The 17,615-nt window shown below is 37.9% G+C and overlaps 1 protein-coding gene across 3 annotated transcripts in view; it reads left to right on the plus strand.

Moving 5' to 3' along the window:
- Positions 1-17,615, plus strand: part of CEP83 (centrosomal protein 83) — a 131,703-nt gene that overhangs the window by 69,403 nt on the left and 44,685 nt on the right. For all 3 annotated transcript variants that reach the window (XM_075551174.1, XM_075551172.1, XM_075551173.1), the window contains 4 exons: positions 1,612-1,704; positions 3,496-3,627; positions 13,116-13,367; positions 15,878-16,009. In XM_075551174.1, coding sequence (XP_075407289.1) covers positions 1,675-1,704; positions 3,496-3,627; positions 13,116-13,367; positions 15,878-16,009 — 546 coding nt within the window. In that variant the 5' untranslated portion in view covers positions 1,612-1,674. The remainder of the gene's footprint in view (positions 1-1,611; positions 1,705-3,495; positions 3,628-13,115; positions 13,368-15,877; positions 16,010-17,615) is intronic.

Here is a 17,615-nt window from a genome sequence, read left to right on the forward strand (position 1 = left end):
GCACTTGCTGATGTAGCTCAAAGATCGCGGCCTTCAGTATGAATTATGACTCAGTGTAAAGAGTAAAATCCTCACAACAGGATAAATAGATAATGTCATGATACATGGAAGAAAGGCTGGAGTTGTCAAGGATTTTGTCTTGCCTGTGTCCACCACCAATGCTCATGAAAATAAGTTAAGAGCTAAAATGATGTGTTGCATTTGGTAAGTTCGTTGCATAAGCCCTCTTTAGAGTATTGAAAAGAAAGGATGTTACTTTGAGGACTAAGGGTGCAGATCTAAACCGTGGTACTCTCGATTGCCCCACATGCATGTGAAAGTTGGCGGTTGAATAAGGAAGACTGGAGAAGAGTTGATAAATCTGAGTGGTGGAGCTGGCAAAAATACTGGAAGTACCATGGACTGCTAAAAGGACAAACCGATCTGTCTTAGAAGTCCGACCAGAGTACGCCTTAGGGGCAAGAGTGGCAAGACTTCGTCTTACCTTCTTTGACATGTTGTCAAGAGAGAACAGTCCCTGGAGAAGGACAGCAGGTTTCGTAAAGAGGAGGGGCAACAAGGGAGGAGAAGGCCCTTGAGATGGATTGACCCAGTGACTTCATCAATAGCGCTAGCAAAGGAACAAGTATGAGGATGGTGCCGGGCTGTGCAGTGTTGGACAGCACCTAACAACCACAACATAATAGTTTTGGTGGTCAGAGTGAAAAATAGCTTTTCCTGGTGGAGAATAAGTATGAGGAATTACTTTTAGTAAAATAAATTTGTTATTTTTTGTTTTAGAAAATAACTAGACTAACATCCATTATATCCAAATGACAACTTTGCTAGCATTGTTATTCCTCACAATAGCAATAATCGGTGAATATATTTACGTTATATTAAAAAGTTTTTGGCACCTCTGAGAGTAAGATTCTTAAAGTATTTTTTCAAATTATGTTTCTATTTATATAATCACTGCTAATTTAGCTATTGTGTTAGTCTGGGAACACTAGGGAAACATCCACAGAAACTCATATGTATGAGAGAATTTCATATAAAGGGTAAGCGCGCGCATCAAAAAAAATCCTAACCCAGTGCTGCTCAAGCCCACAAGTCCAACATCAACCCATATGTCCGACACCAATCCACAAAGTCCTCCTCCATCTCACAAAACACATGCAGTGACGCCGACTGCAGGAGGAAAGTCGAATCAGTGCATGTGTAAGCATCAGCACTGGCAGAGGTCTCCACATGGCTGCTCCAGCACCCAGGGCTGCATTGGGGTAGGTCCATGTTGCTTCTTCTCAGGGATGTCTCACAGGAAGTGAGCCTTGCCAGCTAAAGCAGGGAACTGGCTAAGGCAGCTGCACCCTAGTCTTAAGATCAGAAAGCAAGAGACCCAAGAACTAGAAAGGCGAGGCTCACCAAGCTATTTATTTCTCTGCCCTTCCATGAATCCCACATGTATTCATCGGCCAGGTTAGCACAATAAACCTTAACTATCTCAGCTATATTGAGAACAAATCTATGAATTGAGTTTCATTATTTTAACTAGGGAGGCTTTAAGTTTGACAATTAAAAATTTAATATGTGTGATTTCATACTTAGAATTGTTTCTTCTTCACATAATAGGTATTAACTCCACAAAAACTGGAATTGCTAAGAGCCCAAATACAACAAGAATTAGAAACTCCAATGAGAGAGCGTTTTCAGAATCTTGATGAAGTAAGTAAGTTACTTAAAAAAAACTATACATTTATTTCCATCTGTAAGCCTTTACGGAAGCACCCATAAATATCTCCTTTTCTTAGCTTCTGGACCCCGTTATATTTCTGACCTCTTGTTGTCTGTCCACATCAGAAGTCTTGATATGCTGCATTGGTTTGTGGAGCTCTTGCTATAGCTGTTAATCTGCTTTAAATAGTCTTTCTCCAGTTGTAGGCGTGGCTGACTTCCTCATCTTTTTAATTAAGTCTTTGCTAATAGTCCCCTTTCTTATTGAGATTGCCCTTCCCCATTTAATATTTCAACCTGTCTTTTAAAAAAATCACTCCTTAGACTACCGGATCTTCTCTTATCCTGCTCTAAATATTTATTTTTTTCTCTAATACCTAGCAGTTTCTAAAATACTTATACAACTTATTTATTGTATTTATTCTTTTTATCCCCTTTAGGAAATGAACGCTCTGAGAGCTGGAACCTCTGTTTGTTTTGCTCACGGTTGCAGCCAGTATCCCTAGAGCAGTTCCTGTGATTAGTAGTTCCTCAGTGTTTCTGAGTGAAAGAATGACTAATGCAGCCCCAGTCAAGTGAAAATTTGTCAGTTTTACTTTAAGTTGAGCTCATTCTCCTTATAAGAAGGGTTGGTATAAGATAACTAAACTTTTACAGGAAAAGGTGCACATATTAAGTATCTTAGGTACTAGAGTAGACATTTTGTATGTTTTATTTAATAAATATACCAAGCCTTTTACTTAGAAATGAGTATTGTCCCTTTCATAATGAACTCATTTGAGAATCTCTAGTGATGTTGCCATTACAAAAAACAATTGTGGAATATCTCTTTTATCATGGTTTACTGGGATGGTATTATCTTTTCTGTGTCCTCCTTTGTTGTGGCAAAGCATTATGCTTGAGAGTAGGTTTTGTTTTATGTTTAGAAATACAATCACTTGTGGTCAAGGTAGATGATCAAGCTAAGTAAAAATGTTGTGGAAAAAATCAAAGTATGTCATAAATTCATGCACCCTATTTTCTTGGTTTGTAAACTAGCCTTGAAGAAAATCTTTCAACTTAAAATTTACAGGGAACTGAGTATTTTAGGAGGCAAGCTTTTCTCATTACCTAATTTCTGATGCATTTTGAAAATAGTCTTTCTCCATCATCTTTCACCTCTGCTTCCCAGATCTTACTGAGACTTCAGAATATGTCAGCAGCTTCTGTAGTGTTAGAAAGCAGGAGTGGAGCACCCAAGGACTGAATGTGATCCTGATAAGGGAGTTGTACTACATTTATTACAGTTTGGTTGTTGAGTTCAGCCATCATGTTTATATTTAATTGTACCTTAAGTTACTATATTAAAGCTTAAAATAATTATTTTGTTTGCTTTGAATTAATCTAGTTAAACTTTTAGGAGGATGTTTCATAATTAATAAGTTTTTCTCCCCCAACTAGTTATATGTTATTTTGAGAAGTATGCTGCAGTCTTAAGTGTTATTTCATTGAGCCCAGAGATAAAAACTTTTGTCATAGTACACATTTTTATTTAATGAGATTCAGTGAAGAGGTAAGGTTTATTGAATAATAATTGTTATTTTGGGACTTTCTCCGGAATATACTAATCCTGTATGTAGGATACTTGCCATGAGAACTTTTCCAAGATACTTTCCTATGAAATTTATTAATTTTTTAGAATGACTTGATAAAATAATTTAAAATTATATTTATAATGGTGATTTTTTGAGTACAGATTTCATGTGTAAACTTGTGAAAAACTGCCGTCTCCTTTTAATTTAGGAAGTGGAAAAGTATAGATCTGAATATAATAAGCTTCGTTATGAACATACATTTCTAAAATCAGAATTTGAACATCAAAAAGAAGAGTGTTCACGCATTTTACAAGAAGAAAAAATAAAATATCAATCAGAGGTGAGTAATTGATTTTCTACTAGTCTAGTCATTACAAAATGTCATGATTATTTTTAAATCCCAATTTAGAGTCAATTGTATCAAGTTTTATTACTAATGGTGAAATGTTTGTTGTGATTATCATATTCTCTATAGCAACATTTTTCTTTTGATTGTTATCTTTTGGCTATTCGATTTCTTTTTTTTTCTTCCTATAGCCTGTCAGTGAAGAGAGATGACTTTGGGAATTTCTTGCATTCCAAGTCTCTTCTTTACAGAGGTAGACATTTCTTTGCAGATTAGTTTGTGTGATTCCTTAATTAGCCCTTCCTCTCCTGCTTCTTGGAGCCAGGCCACACCTAGGAGATCACTACCTGCCAGCCCATGAACATTCTTCCTACTGATTCATGCAGCAGGTTTCGTCTCAGGGTGTGCCCGTCAGTCATGAAGTGGTTGTTCTTTTTGACATCTGCACTGTCTTCTTTCTCTGAGGCCTACTGCATTCACCCCTACTCTACTTCCATTGCTTTTGGTTGCCCTTCTATTTATTTTGTGGTTTCCTCTCAGTTTTTCTAGAAACTGAGCATGTATTTTTTGCTGTGCTTTTATCTTGTTGCTTTTGAATGATTTTTCAAGATGGATAGAAATACCAATTTTATTCTTCCATGTTCAAGTCAAATCTAATACCAGTTTGAATTTTAAAAAGAATTCATTGTCTAGCTATGGGATACCTTCTATGTGCAAATACCTGCATACCCATATTTACTTGTTGCATTGTCTTTATTTGGAACAAATATACTTCTCTTTAACAATTTTTAATACTTGTAGTATTCTCTGTATCCAGTAAGGAGCCCTGGTGGGTGTAGTGGTTATGTGTGCAGCTGCGATCTGCATAGTTGGCAGTTCAAAGCCACCAGCAGCTCGGACAGAGAACGACTAGATTTTCTTCTCCTGTAAACAATAGTGTGTTAGTCGGGGTGAACTGGAGAAACAAACTCAAAGACACTCGTGTGTGTAGGAACGAGCTTTATATACAAGAGCCATTGACTAAACATCCCAACCGAAGTCCAATATTAACCCATGTGTTGGATGCTAAACTATAAAGTCCCTTCAGACTCATGAAACACATGCAATAATGCTGAATGCAGAAAGATTACAGGCTAGTGCGTGGGAACTCTTGTGGATCCAGTGGCTTTTTAAGCATCTCAGTGTTGGCAGGGGTTGCCACATGACTTACATGACTTCTCCAGCTTGGAGCACTAGCATAGTTCCATGTATCTTGTCAGCTGCAATGTCTCCCTGAGGGAGAAAACCTAGATAGAGTGTCTCCTGCCTCTGAGGAGGAATACAGGAGTTCCCAGAATCCTCAGAAGGCCATGCCCACACAAAGGACTCATTGGGTATGGCCTGATTCACAGGCTAGACTACCCCTTTACTCTGAATTCTCAAATTGACACCAGATTATGTAACTACCACAATTACAGTCTTGGAAACCCACAGGGCGATCACTGAGTCAGCATTGACTTGGCAGTGGTGAGTTGAGTCATCTAGTAAAAACTATAACACTGTTATTTGGATCAGACTGAGTTATGCTCAGCACATTATTTATTCTTATTGGCGATTAATATGTAAGAAGTTGTGTGTATTTTGGGTCATTTGAATCTGTTAGCAATATAGTAGCATCACTCAAAACACATTGGCCGTCAAGTTGATTCATACTCATACTGACCCTATAGAACAGAATAGAAATGTTCCTTAAAGTTTCTGAGACTGTTAAGTTTCTATGGGAGCAGAGAGCTTCAGCTCTCTTTCTTAGAGTGACTGGTGGGTTTAACTCCAGACCTGAAGTTAGCAGGTCAGTACTTAACCCACATAGCCGCCACGGTTCCTAATGTAGCGACAAACCCATTCCCATCTAGGCAGTTTCACCTCTTAGGAACCTAATATGGGCTTCCTGAGACTAAATCCTTCAGGAGCTGATCGTCTCCTCTTTCTCCTTCCAAGTAGCTGGTGGATTTGACCATGTGGGTAGCACCCGGTGCCTAACCCATGGCACCTCCAGAGGTGCTGCAGGGACTCTTTGTGATATTCCTTTTTATTTAAAAAATACTTTCAGAGGAGCTGATACTACGGGCTCAAGTAGAAAGAAAATGTTTTGAAAATGATGATGGCAATATATGTATAAATGTGCTTGATAAAATTCATACATGGATTGTTGGAAGAGCTGTAAGAGCCCTGAATAAAATTATTTATATTAAAACAACCTTTTAGAAATTTAAATGCTTTTTGTATATGAGTTCATTTTCACTTAACGGTGAAATGAACAAGACTATTTTATATTTTAAACTAGGAGGCTGAGGTATCGGGTCAATTAACAGCCTAGGTTACAGTACATCTCAGGTATCCCAACTCCTAGCTCTGAATTTGAAATTACCAATGTTTTGAAGTTGCCTTTCTAATCAGAGGCCATTTAACAGCTATAATTTTGTCAAGAAGTCGTTTATCCATACTACATGTCAGTATCAAAAGTTTTGAATCCATAACTACATCTAACTTATTATAAAATGATAAACGATTATAAAACCAACCAACTTAATTATAACCAACTTATTGCATGTAAAACATTTTTTGTGAAAGATTGGAATGATAAAAAATTTTCAAGCTAAAATGAAGATCTATAAAGAGTTAACTACTGAGGAAATTACTATATTCTTTATTTTATACTTTTAAAATTGAATGGTGATGTTTACCTAGTAGCAATGATTTGTATTCTCTAGTTAATTTTCTTTTCTTAAAGAAGGAAACCTGCATTTAAAAGCTGTTGATTCACCTCTTTTCTACTCGTGAAAAACCTAATGCTACTCATTAAAACTTTTAAAGGGTTCGTAGCATCATCAGTTTTCATAATTGTCATCTCAGGACATTCCTGAGAAACTGGAGATAAACTGCTAGCTACGGAGTCATGATTAGCAGAGGCTAGAAAAGTTAGACTTTGTGATAAGACTGGAGTTCTTTCCCGTCTACTTCCAAATTGAATGTGAAGTAGCATTATTAATTAATGGATAATTGGAGATTTGCTTTAGTTTCATCACTTTAAGTTCCAGTTTCTATATATATTAGCAGTAAAATGATGAAGTGATTGTGGATCAAGGAACAGTAGGGAAAAAATCAAAGTAAATGGTACATTCAGAAGACTTTACAAGATATTAATTTACATGAATAAAAATAGTTATATAAGGAATTATGCAGGACTTGTACATATTTATTTTAACAGATAAAAGAAACGACAGTGTTTTTGCTTTTTAGGAAGACTTTGTTAATGTTTTCCTGAGAAACATTACAGAAATTCACATCTCCTACCTGATATTCTGAGTGAAAGCAATATATAAAAGAGCCTATCTTTATTTCATGAAAAATACGTGCCCTGATTTCTCAGTGTATTTTTCCAAAAATTTTTATGGAGGCCAGAACTTTATAGAAGTGGAATTCCGAAGTTGACTATTTACACACACATGCACACACACGCATACTATTCATGGCCTTACTGTGTTTTCTTTGTTATTAGAACTGTGATTTTTATATTAGTTTGTGAAGAGTAATGAACAGTACGGTGACTTTGCTGGCGAAAGATGTGACATTCTGCTTCCATGAAGATGTGAGGCAGTTGTGCCCTCTTCTAGGGCCACTGTAAGTCAGAATTGACGCAGGGACAATGGGTTTTGCTTTTGATTGGGAGTTATACTGGTAGACTGGTTGAGAGGAATGCGGGTAATGTTTTTGAGGCCGTATACAGATCACCTGAGAAAAGGGGGCAAGGAGCACTGCATCATATGAAAAACCCTCCATGTCACTGAGTTTTCATGATGCCCTTCAAATTGATGGAGTTTTACCTCAGCGTTTGTGCTATGTCAGTGTGGGCTCATGAGAAACCATAGTTCCTGTGGCATGAAGAAGAGCTCATTTGGGTCCTGCCTGTACTGTGTGCTAACCCCCCCCCCCTTACAATATGAGAATTACAAAAACTGATTGTGTATTTCTGGGTTTGGTTATGTTAATAGGTTTCATGACACCTCTGAGAACACTTCCTTTCTGTGCTGGGGACTTTTGAAGTTGTAATCTGGAGTGTGCCATTAGGTCCGGATGCTTCTTGTATCTAATCTATTCCAAGTTCTCTAACCAGAACTCCTCTCAAGTTCCTTTGACACATATCACAATGCAGAAAAGTCTCACAGATTCTGCAATTACAGTGTACCTGGAAACCTAAGGTTGATTTAGGCAGCCTTTTAGAAGGGCTTTGTGAAGTTTTACAGATTTCTTTGTTTCATTTTTTTTCAAAATTTATTAAAGTTTTTTATGGGCTAGAATGCAACTTAGCAACCAAATACTTCACTACTGGACCACCAGGGCTGCTGCAAATGACATCTAAAAATCAGTATTTTAAAATGCTTGTCTGTTTACTTGTTTAGTGTGACCTTTGGACTCAACTTAATCTCTGTGTCCATCACAGAACTGCACAAATATCTTAACATGCGAAATAAAGCAGATCCTTGAACATCACAAGTTTGAGCTGTACACACCCACATATGGAGATTATTAACAACAATCAACGTGATGCTAATTTTCTCCAAGTCAAGAGTTTTTCAGGAAACAAATTGTTCTCTCAGTTCTCTTGCATTTCTCATCATATTTAGTATAATACTGTAAACATTGACTAACAGTGGGGTCCAAATGAAATGCCACTAGTGATGCTGGAAAGGCTCCCAAGGAGCAGAGATAATTCATGATACTATTTTTAAAGAAGTTAAATTGCTTGATGTTTATGACTGAGATGTACAGCTGCAGCTGCCTGCCATTCCAGGGCGCATTAATCTAGCGTAAGGACTGCACTATAAAAAATGAAACGGTGACGCATTCGCTGCAGCTACACCTCATGTGCAAAATCTTTGCACTTGTATGAAATACTTTTAACTCACTAAAAATAATGCTTTTATATGTGTGCATTATATAATACATATAACATACCAAATATGAGTTAATCACCGGTGCTATTGGTAAGGCTTCTAATCAGTCACAGACTATTAGCGGTTAAGTTTTGAGGAAGCCAGAATTTGAATTTTGATGCTGCAGGGAGTCGGCACTCCTAACCCTTCTGTTCAGGCGTCAGCTCCAGTACCGATTTCATGATATGTGAGGATGGACTAATTAAAATGTCAAGTGCTTGGACCAAGTGCCTAGCACATAGAAAGCATTCAATCTATGCTAGCCTTTACTGTGGAGAAAGTTTTTTTCTCTACCACTATCTTAAAGGTTGATGGTTTGAGTACACCAGCAGTGCTGTGGAAGACAGACCTGGAATTACGCTTCTGTAACGATTACAGCTACAAAAGCCTTTTGAGAAGTTCTCCTCTGTATGCATAGGGCTGTCATGAGTTACTGCAATGGTTTTTTTGTTGTTGTTTTGGTTTTATGTGCTTTTTAAAATCTGCCCACAGCTCTATCCTCCCTCCCTCCCTTCCTGGTTCTCCTCTAGTGAACCCTAAGATACAAAGTGTGTTCTCCAACCATAAGAAAATCAGTCAAGTAATCAATACCATAAAGGTAGCAAGAAAGTCTTTAAAAACCTGAAAACAAAATAACACTTGTAAGTGATGCATGAGCTAAAAAGGCAATTTCAAGGGAAGTAAAAAATAAATTGTTTGGGACATAGCTAAAACAGTGCTAAAAGGGAAATCTATAGCAGTAAATATATATGTGAGAAAGAAGAAACATTTCAAATCTAGAGGTACGTCAGAAAAAGAGCAAAATACATCTAAAAGAAATAGTCATCATTGAAATTAAAAGTAAGAACAATAGAATAATCAATGAAACAAAGGGTAGATTCACTGATAAGGGCCATAAATTGACAGCAAAATTGACAAACTAAACCAGCTGTCACTACAGACCCTGCCACATCCGAAGGGTAATAAAAGTCTATTTGAATAAAGCTACTCACATAATTTGACAACTCAGGTGAAAGGGAACAATTCCTTGAGAGGCACATACTACCACAACTCACCCAACATGAATTACATAATTTGAATGGTCATAGCTGTTAGCAAGAGGAGCTTTGGGGGCTTAATGGTTATGCGCTTGGCTGCTCACCAAAAGGTTAGCAGTCGGGACCTAGCCAGTGGTGCCGTGGCAGACACTTCGCCATTTTCCCTAATTAAGACTAGAAAAACAAACACCACCACCCCCCCACACACACCCCCCAGCTGGTTTTGAGTCAGTGTGACCCAGAGGGGAGTTCACCTGCCCGGTGGATTGCCAAGGCCTTTACCGTCTTCCTCCTCCTGGAGTCGGTGGTGGTCTCAGACTGCTGGCCCAACACACAACCCACGCTACCACCAGGACTCTGTATAGCCTAGGGGACAGGTCTCTTCTCCCCTGGGGTTGCTATGAGGCAGTAGCACTTAACAATAACACAACTACCAAGGAAATTGAATTCATAATTTTAAAACTAATAAAGTGATTTCAGTGGAGAATTCTGACAGGTGTTTAGAGAAAATTTAAGACCAGTTCTACATAATCTCTTTCAGAAAATAGAAAAAGAGAAATGTTACCACTGGGGGAAACTGGGTAGAGGGTACCTCAAATCTCTCTCAGAAGAACATGTGAACCTACAATTATCTGAGATAGCTTAATCAGCCTGAGAAAGAAGACACCTTCTTTAAAAGCAGAACAAAAATCAAAGATAAGGATGACAACAGATTTGTTGGAAATAATAGAAACCAGAAGACAGATGAGCAGTGTTTTTTTAAATACCTAAAGAAAAAGAAATACAGGTTGTCCTATTCCAGAGCCTGTGCTCTTTAAAGGTAATAAAGGTCATAAAAACAACTCGGGTACAATTTGGTATATTACCTTTTGTGTGCTTGGCATTGAGAGTAGTGCGCCCTCCTCACTCAGCTGTGAATCCTAATCCTGGATCAGTTTCTATTCCATATGCTTTAATGTAACATTTCTTGGAAAAAGAAAATGAAAACATCATCTTTCCTGTCATACAAAGCAGACTTGGCTAAATGCCATGAAAGAGAACTTGAAACAAAGCCTCAGAAATTTAGAGGGAGAATTGTGAATGTAACAAGTTAAAGACATCACGGAAGTTGACATGTGAATCTGGTAGACAGCGAAGGCAGAGGGAATAGCTGAGAATGTGTTCAGGGTCTGTGCCCAGATGCCTGGGACTAGAGTAATTCAATGTCAACAACTTGAGGGAAGAGATGTTATGTTTGTTTTCTTCTCTCTTTGCTAGATTCCCTACTATACCTCCACTGCCTAGAACAGTGCTGGGCCCTAAGTAGATAGTCATTGACTAGTGCGTGAGTACATAAATGAACAGAGGAATTTGGAGATGGCAGTCTTCACTAGTTTTAATAAGGAGCTCTGGTTTAGGAGTTATAGACCTAGCATCAATCTTGACACTGTTTTAACTAGCTGCCCTCTGATCTCATAACTTCCAACTATCGTTCCTGCTGTCACACAGATACCTTTCAGAACCACTGGTGACAGCTTTGAGTTATTGAGTAGTCGGATCTGATTCATAGGGATTCCACGGACAACACAACAACACACTCTTAGTCCTTTGCCGTCCTCACCATTATCACTGTTTGAGCACATTGTTCCAGGCACTGTGTCAGTCCAGCTCCGTGAGAGCCTTCCTCTTTTTTTTTGCCCTACCAAACAGAATGGTCAATGTTTTCGTCAAAAACCATTGTGTGATCTCTATGTAAATCGGATGTAAAAGAAAAAATATTGCTGTTAAATGTGATTTTGCATGCAAAGTTCAGCCTTTGATCTATAGTTAAGTACTCAGTAAAGGGCTTTCTCCTCTGGACCCAAATACACAGTGACTCCTGTACCTCTAATGTAACATATCATCACTGCACCTCATGAGAAATCTCCGTGGGATCTTAGAGATGCTCCAGCCCAAGCCCTTCATTTTAACTGAGGCCAGAGTAGAAAAGTAACTTTGTACACATTCACCCAGTTAAAGGAAGGCAAAAAACTATGAGAGAAAACAATCAACCAATCTCACGAACAAGCATACATCAGGGACCACACCGTGCTAACATAAAGGGATGGGAAGAGATAGGAGAGAAACATGAATTGGGTTGGGAGGGGGGGCGCGGTGCTTTACTTTGTAGATGGCAGCTACAGCTACCACTGCCTCCTAGGACACATTTTATTTCTGGAAAAACATTAACATGGCTGCTGATTAACTGTACTTATATTTCCTATTATTGTCTTTAATTCCGTATGCCCAAAACCAAGTTGGAATCACTACAGATTAAAACAGCAAAGAGGGTCTTCAGTCCAAAATCTCATTTTAGAGATGGGGAAAGCAAATTCTGCTCTGAGGAGGTGTCTCCTGTTACTTCTATTCATTGATAGCTCTGTGAGCAGGCATTTGTCTCTTGGGCCACTTGGTTGCAGAACATTGCACAGGATTCTTTTGTCTTTGAGTGGATCTTCTGAGCTCATTTTGGCTGCAAACAGCCCTGTTGTGTAGAACAAAGATGATCTTTAAACAGCTGAGTCCTTTCTTTAAATGAGTCACATCTTTAGTTGAAGAAATGCAGTATATTAAAGAGATGAAAAGGAGTTCTGGTTAATTACAGAGGTTTAGTGGGAAAAGAAGGGTAGGTAGTTGGTATGGTCAAGAAAGGCGAAGTATGCATTCTACCCTGATGTTTTGACACCAGATCCCTGCAGTGGAGGTGTGAGACCTCTGAAACAACGAATAGGTCTGAGAGCAGCTGAATCTCCCTGATTGGAGGCTCATTGTGGTATCCAACAGGGATAGTTGTTCTGAATGACAAGCCCCTAGATGTATCCCTCAGTGACTTTTCCATATGCCCTTGAGTAGTGATTGTTAGCTCTTTCCTGAACTTCGGGAACTTAGAACTAGGTCTTTATTACAAGTACTTTAATAAACTCTCAGCTGTCATTTAAAAACTCCTATCCATCACATTTGTATTTATTTACACCGACAAGCAGCTTTTGTGCCAATTAAGTTGCCTTGAAATAGATAATTTTATTAGTATAGACATCGACAAAGAATTACTGTCACATAAGGAATAGCTTAGCACACTATTTAGTGTATTGATCTTGCATAAACTCTTTGGTTTTAAAATATTTGATGCATTGTTAATAATCATTTGGCAGTCTGATTTATTTTAAACTTATTTAAAATTTTGAATTGTAGTCAGTAACTGATTAAGCACTGTGTTTGACGCTGTGGGGAGAGAGAGGGAAATTAGGACAAGGCCCTTGTCCTCACATTTGCACCCAGCTGAGTCCAGCGTGAAGAGCGTGACGTTTTTGATTGTTTTCCTTTGTGCACTCCATTTCACCAACTGAGCTTTCATATTGTGCAATTTTTAATTTTAATTTACTGACTTGTAAAGCATGTTCCTGACTGAAAATTAAGTAATTTCGGGTTGTGTGCTTTTCTTCCAAATTATTAGGTTGCAAGACTGGAGAAAGATAAAGAAGAACTATATAACCAGCTATTCAGTACGGATCCTACAAAAGAAAGCAGACGATTGGAGCAACTTACTCGAGAAAAAGTCCATTTATGTCAGAAATTAAAAGGTTTAGAGACTGAAGTAGCAGAATTAAGGGCTGAAAAGGAGAATTCTGGTGCTCAGGTAGAAAGTGTCCAAAGAATACAGGTGCGGCAGTTGGCTGACATGCAGGCTACCGTTAGATCCCTAGAGGTAAGGTTTTAATTGCTTCCCAGTAGGCTATGGTATACTTTTTAAAAGTGCAACTGACAAGGCTCTGATTTTTAGAGCATAAATGTGTGCTCACAAATCTAATGCTGACGCATTTGTGGAATCCCAAGAGGACATGTTCCAAGGAAGAAAGTTATTGATTCATAAGCAATAGCTATGCTACCCATTTACAATGGATTATTTATTCTTTGGGAATCAGATCACCTGTCTGACAATTTAACACTTAGAAAGCCACAGAATAAACAAAATTAAAAAAAAATTCTCCCTATGCATTTCTGAAGAGTGATGTCATCTCAAACTACAACGATTTCTTCCTAGATAGTAAGTTCCTTACACTGGGATTTGAGATCCTAACATTATAAGTCCTGTTTGAACAGAAATGACATACTTCTGTGTCTCATGACAGCTGCTTGCCAGAGTAATAAAATTCAGCTTGGTTGCTAAAGCATATAAGCCTTTATGGAATTATTTCCCTGAGTTCACTGGAGAAAGATAAGAGTTGACAGAGCTTGACTCGTCCTCCTAGGAATATTTTTCCCCTATCAGACTTCTTGGTTTTCATTTTCATCAGCTATGCTTATATATCCTAGTTCTTGTTTTATTATAAATAAAATATTTAATAAGTAACTTGTACCTATAATATATGGCAATATTCTCCAGTGTGTGTATTACAACTCAATCATAAACAGGTAACCTGATTTAAAAATTAGTAAAGGATTCAGTTATGTGTTTCTTCAAAGAAATGTACAAATAGCCAGGAATTACTAGAAAAGATGTTCAACATTATTGTTGTTGTTAGGTGCCATCAAGTCAGTTACGACTCACAGCACCCCGATGTACAACGGAACAGTCTTGCACGACCTTCTCAACTGTTCTTATGTTTGATCCCATTGCCATAGTCAATCCAGCTTGTCAAGGTCCTTCCTCTTTTTTGGCTGCCCCACTACTTTACCAATCATGATGTCCTTTTCCAGAGACTGGTTTCTCTTGACTTGTTAAAAGTACATGAAACAAAGTCTCATCGACACAACCGCTGAAGCCAAAGCGGGTGAATAAGCAAATGTGGTGAAGAAAGCTGATGGTGCCTGGCTATCAAAAGATATAGTGTCTGGGGTCTTAAAGGCTTAAAGGTAATCAAGTGACCATCTAGCTCAGAAGCAACAAAGCCCACATGGAAGAACACACCAGCCTGTGTGATCACATGGTTCCGAAGGAATCAGTTATATCCTAGTTCTTGGTGTGTAACGTATAGCAAATACACCAGTTTAGTTTTGATTTATTAACACCAGTCCAAAGTGTTTTTCAATTCTGAACAAATAGTTGTGAAATGATTCGGGTTGGAAGAACTTTAGTGGGTACCTCATTAAAATTCAGTATGTAATTCTACAATGTAACTATAGTTAGCAAGTACCATTGCACTTTACCGTAAAAAGAATGGTTGCATTTAAATGGAGTATGGTCCCAATGTGAAACTTTATTGAGGATATTTAAAGTGATTACTTTCAGAGTAAGAAGAATGAAGACAAATGATGGAATGTTAATTTGTGACATTTAAAAAGAACCTATATTTAATTCTAGTGTTTATCAGATTAAATGACAATAGGCACAGGACAACAACTATTTCTTTTCTCTTAGACTTTGCTGGCTAGCATTGTGCCCAAAGAGTGTCATTTGATAAATTTGTTTTTCCCTCTGGGCTTATTTGTTCATTTTAGTTAATATATTAAAGGAAATGAAATGTTAAAAAAACTAATGTCCTTTTATTTAACTATTTTGTGAATAGATATTTTATCTTGACGTCATTAAATGTCTTACTTACTGATGAGGCCAAGAGCTCTTTGCCCATATTTTAAAAAGTTCTAGATTTTTAGCCAAGGTTTTTGAATTCATATATATCTATTGCATGTTTTTTAAACATTCTTTTAGACTTTCAGTTTTTACTTTTTTACTACTCTCAGGGCACCTTCTCTTCTACCTTGTAATATACTTTTTAATATCTGCTGTAGATTTGAAACCCCAACAAATGTTTGCTTGAGTTGTGACAACAGTAAGAGTAAATAGGTATCAAGCAAGGGTCTTGGATACTTCCATGCAGGAATTGCATGGCCAGTATTTTGCTAGTGGCTGTTGGTAAGTCGTTGTCCAGGAATTTCTGTTGCATATCTCCTGGTTCTCCCAAATCTTCTGGCCAGGTAGACTACGAGGCAGATATTCTCTATGATAAAGAAAATATTATTATTGTGGTTTAATAATGAAATCTTATTTTTTAAAACAAAATTTTTTTTCTTTACTTTGATGGTACAAATATCTTTTCCTTGAATTTGACCAAAGTAATTTGGGAATACTATTGTTACTTTGGTACATCTTAATATTGATGATGTTTTAAATAATTTTGGCAGTCTGACTATATATATATAAATAGTGCTTACTTGATTCTATATTTAATTTAAAAATTTTGAACCAATCTAAAACTCTGTATTTTTTAATAAAAGGCTGAAAAACAGTCAGCTAAACTGCAGTGTGAGCGTTTGGAAAAAGAGCTACAATCAAGCAGTGAACAAAATTCTCATTTACTCAGTAAATTGCATAAAGCTGAAAGAGAAGTAACTGTGTTGACCAGTCAAGTAAGTCATCTTATACTTCTGTTCCATTCTGTGGAAAGCTTGATACTGTAGCATAACAAAGAAAATTCGTGGCTCTTTGTATTAGATTTCTTTTTTATCTTAGCAACTACCTTCTACTACATGCAGAATTCTACAAAGTTTTACACCCTCCACTGTGATTACTGCAGTCTATTCCATGACGCGTCTACTGTTATTACAGTAACTTCCTAATTGGCCTTTTTCTCTAGAGAGGCTATAAAGTAATGAAAGTGATCCTTTAAAATTCATTGTTAGTCTTCAAGCCTTTCTAAAGAGTTCCCGGCTTACTCAAAGTGAAGACAAAAGTTCATAATCTTCAGGACCGTGTGTAGCTCAGCCCCTACAACCATTTAAGGCCCACATTGTTCAGTTCCCTCCTCTTCACTTTGCTCCCTCCTCACCAACCTGCACACTCTTCTTGGAACACTTTTATTTTCACCTCAGGACCTTTCTTCCCTCAGATACCAGCATAGCGTACTTCCTCACCACTTTTACCTCACTGCCATTTGAGTTGGTGCCAACTCATAGCGACCCTGTCGGATAGAGTAGAACTGCCCCCTGTGAGTTTCTGAGACTGCTAGTGTTAATGAGAGTAGAAAGCTCCATCTTTCTTCCATGGAGCATCCGTTGGTTTCAAACTGCTGACCTTGCTGGTGCCAGCCCAATGCATAACCACTGCACCACCTTCAAATGTTACATCAGAGAGTTTCCTTTTCTCTATTTTATGAAATTGTCTTCTACCGCACACTTTCAACCTTACCTGCTGTACGTTTATTTGAAGCTATTGACACATTCTGGTAGGTGATTGCTTTTTGTTTTTCCCTTTCTCATCTTCACTCCCAACCAAATGGAAGTACCAAGAAAGCAGGGATTTTTAACTATTAAAATATTTTAATCTTGAGTATGAGCATAGTTGTTTAGTTTATAGGTGAAAATTAATATATGTTAAACTATTTAAAACTGTTACCATTTTAGATAAAGTCATGAAGTATAATGGAAAAGTTTATGAGCTTTGAATCCAATGGGATTGTGTATGAATCCTGCGTCTGCACCTCCCTCGCCTCCTACCTCTTACAGGTTTTTGTGAAGATTAAAGATCGTATTTGTGTTAGGTTGGGTTCACTAGAGAAACATATCCAGGGACATTCATATATGTGGTGTAAGAGCTTCATATAAAAGAGCAATTGTATTTTGAGAAAACATCCCAGCCCCGTCTGGATCAAGTGCATAAGTTCGATATTAGCCCATAGGTCCCATACTAGTCCATAAATTTCTCTTTAGACTCACTCACCACATGCAAGGAAGATCACAGGCCAGTGTGTGAAAAGTCTGCGCATCCAATGGCAGTGGAAGCATCGCATCTCCAGGGCTCTGGCTGCCATCAGCATGGCTCCATGTGGCTTGTCAACAAGAAATGCCAAGCTGAGAGAGAGGAAGGGAAGAAGAAAGGAAGTTTCCAGAATTCTCATGAGAAGGCCCACCCACATGGAGGCATCAGGCTGTGGCCTGATTGACAGGCTAGACTAGACCCCTTCACTCATATATCCTCAGGTTGACACGAGATTATGTAACTACCACATTATTGACC

The sequence above is a fragment of the Tenrec ecaudatus genome, chromosome 6 (genome assembly GCF_050624435.1).
Source record: "Tenrec ecaudatus isolate mTenEca1 chromosome 6, mTenEca1.hap1, whole genome shotgun sequence".
Taxonomy (NCBI): Eukaryota; Metazoa; Chordata; class Mammalia; order Afrosoricida; family Tenrecidae; genus Tenrec; species Tenrec ecaudatus.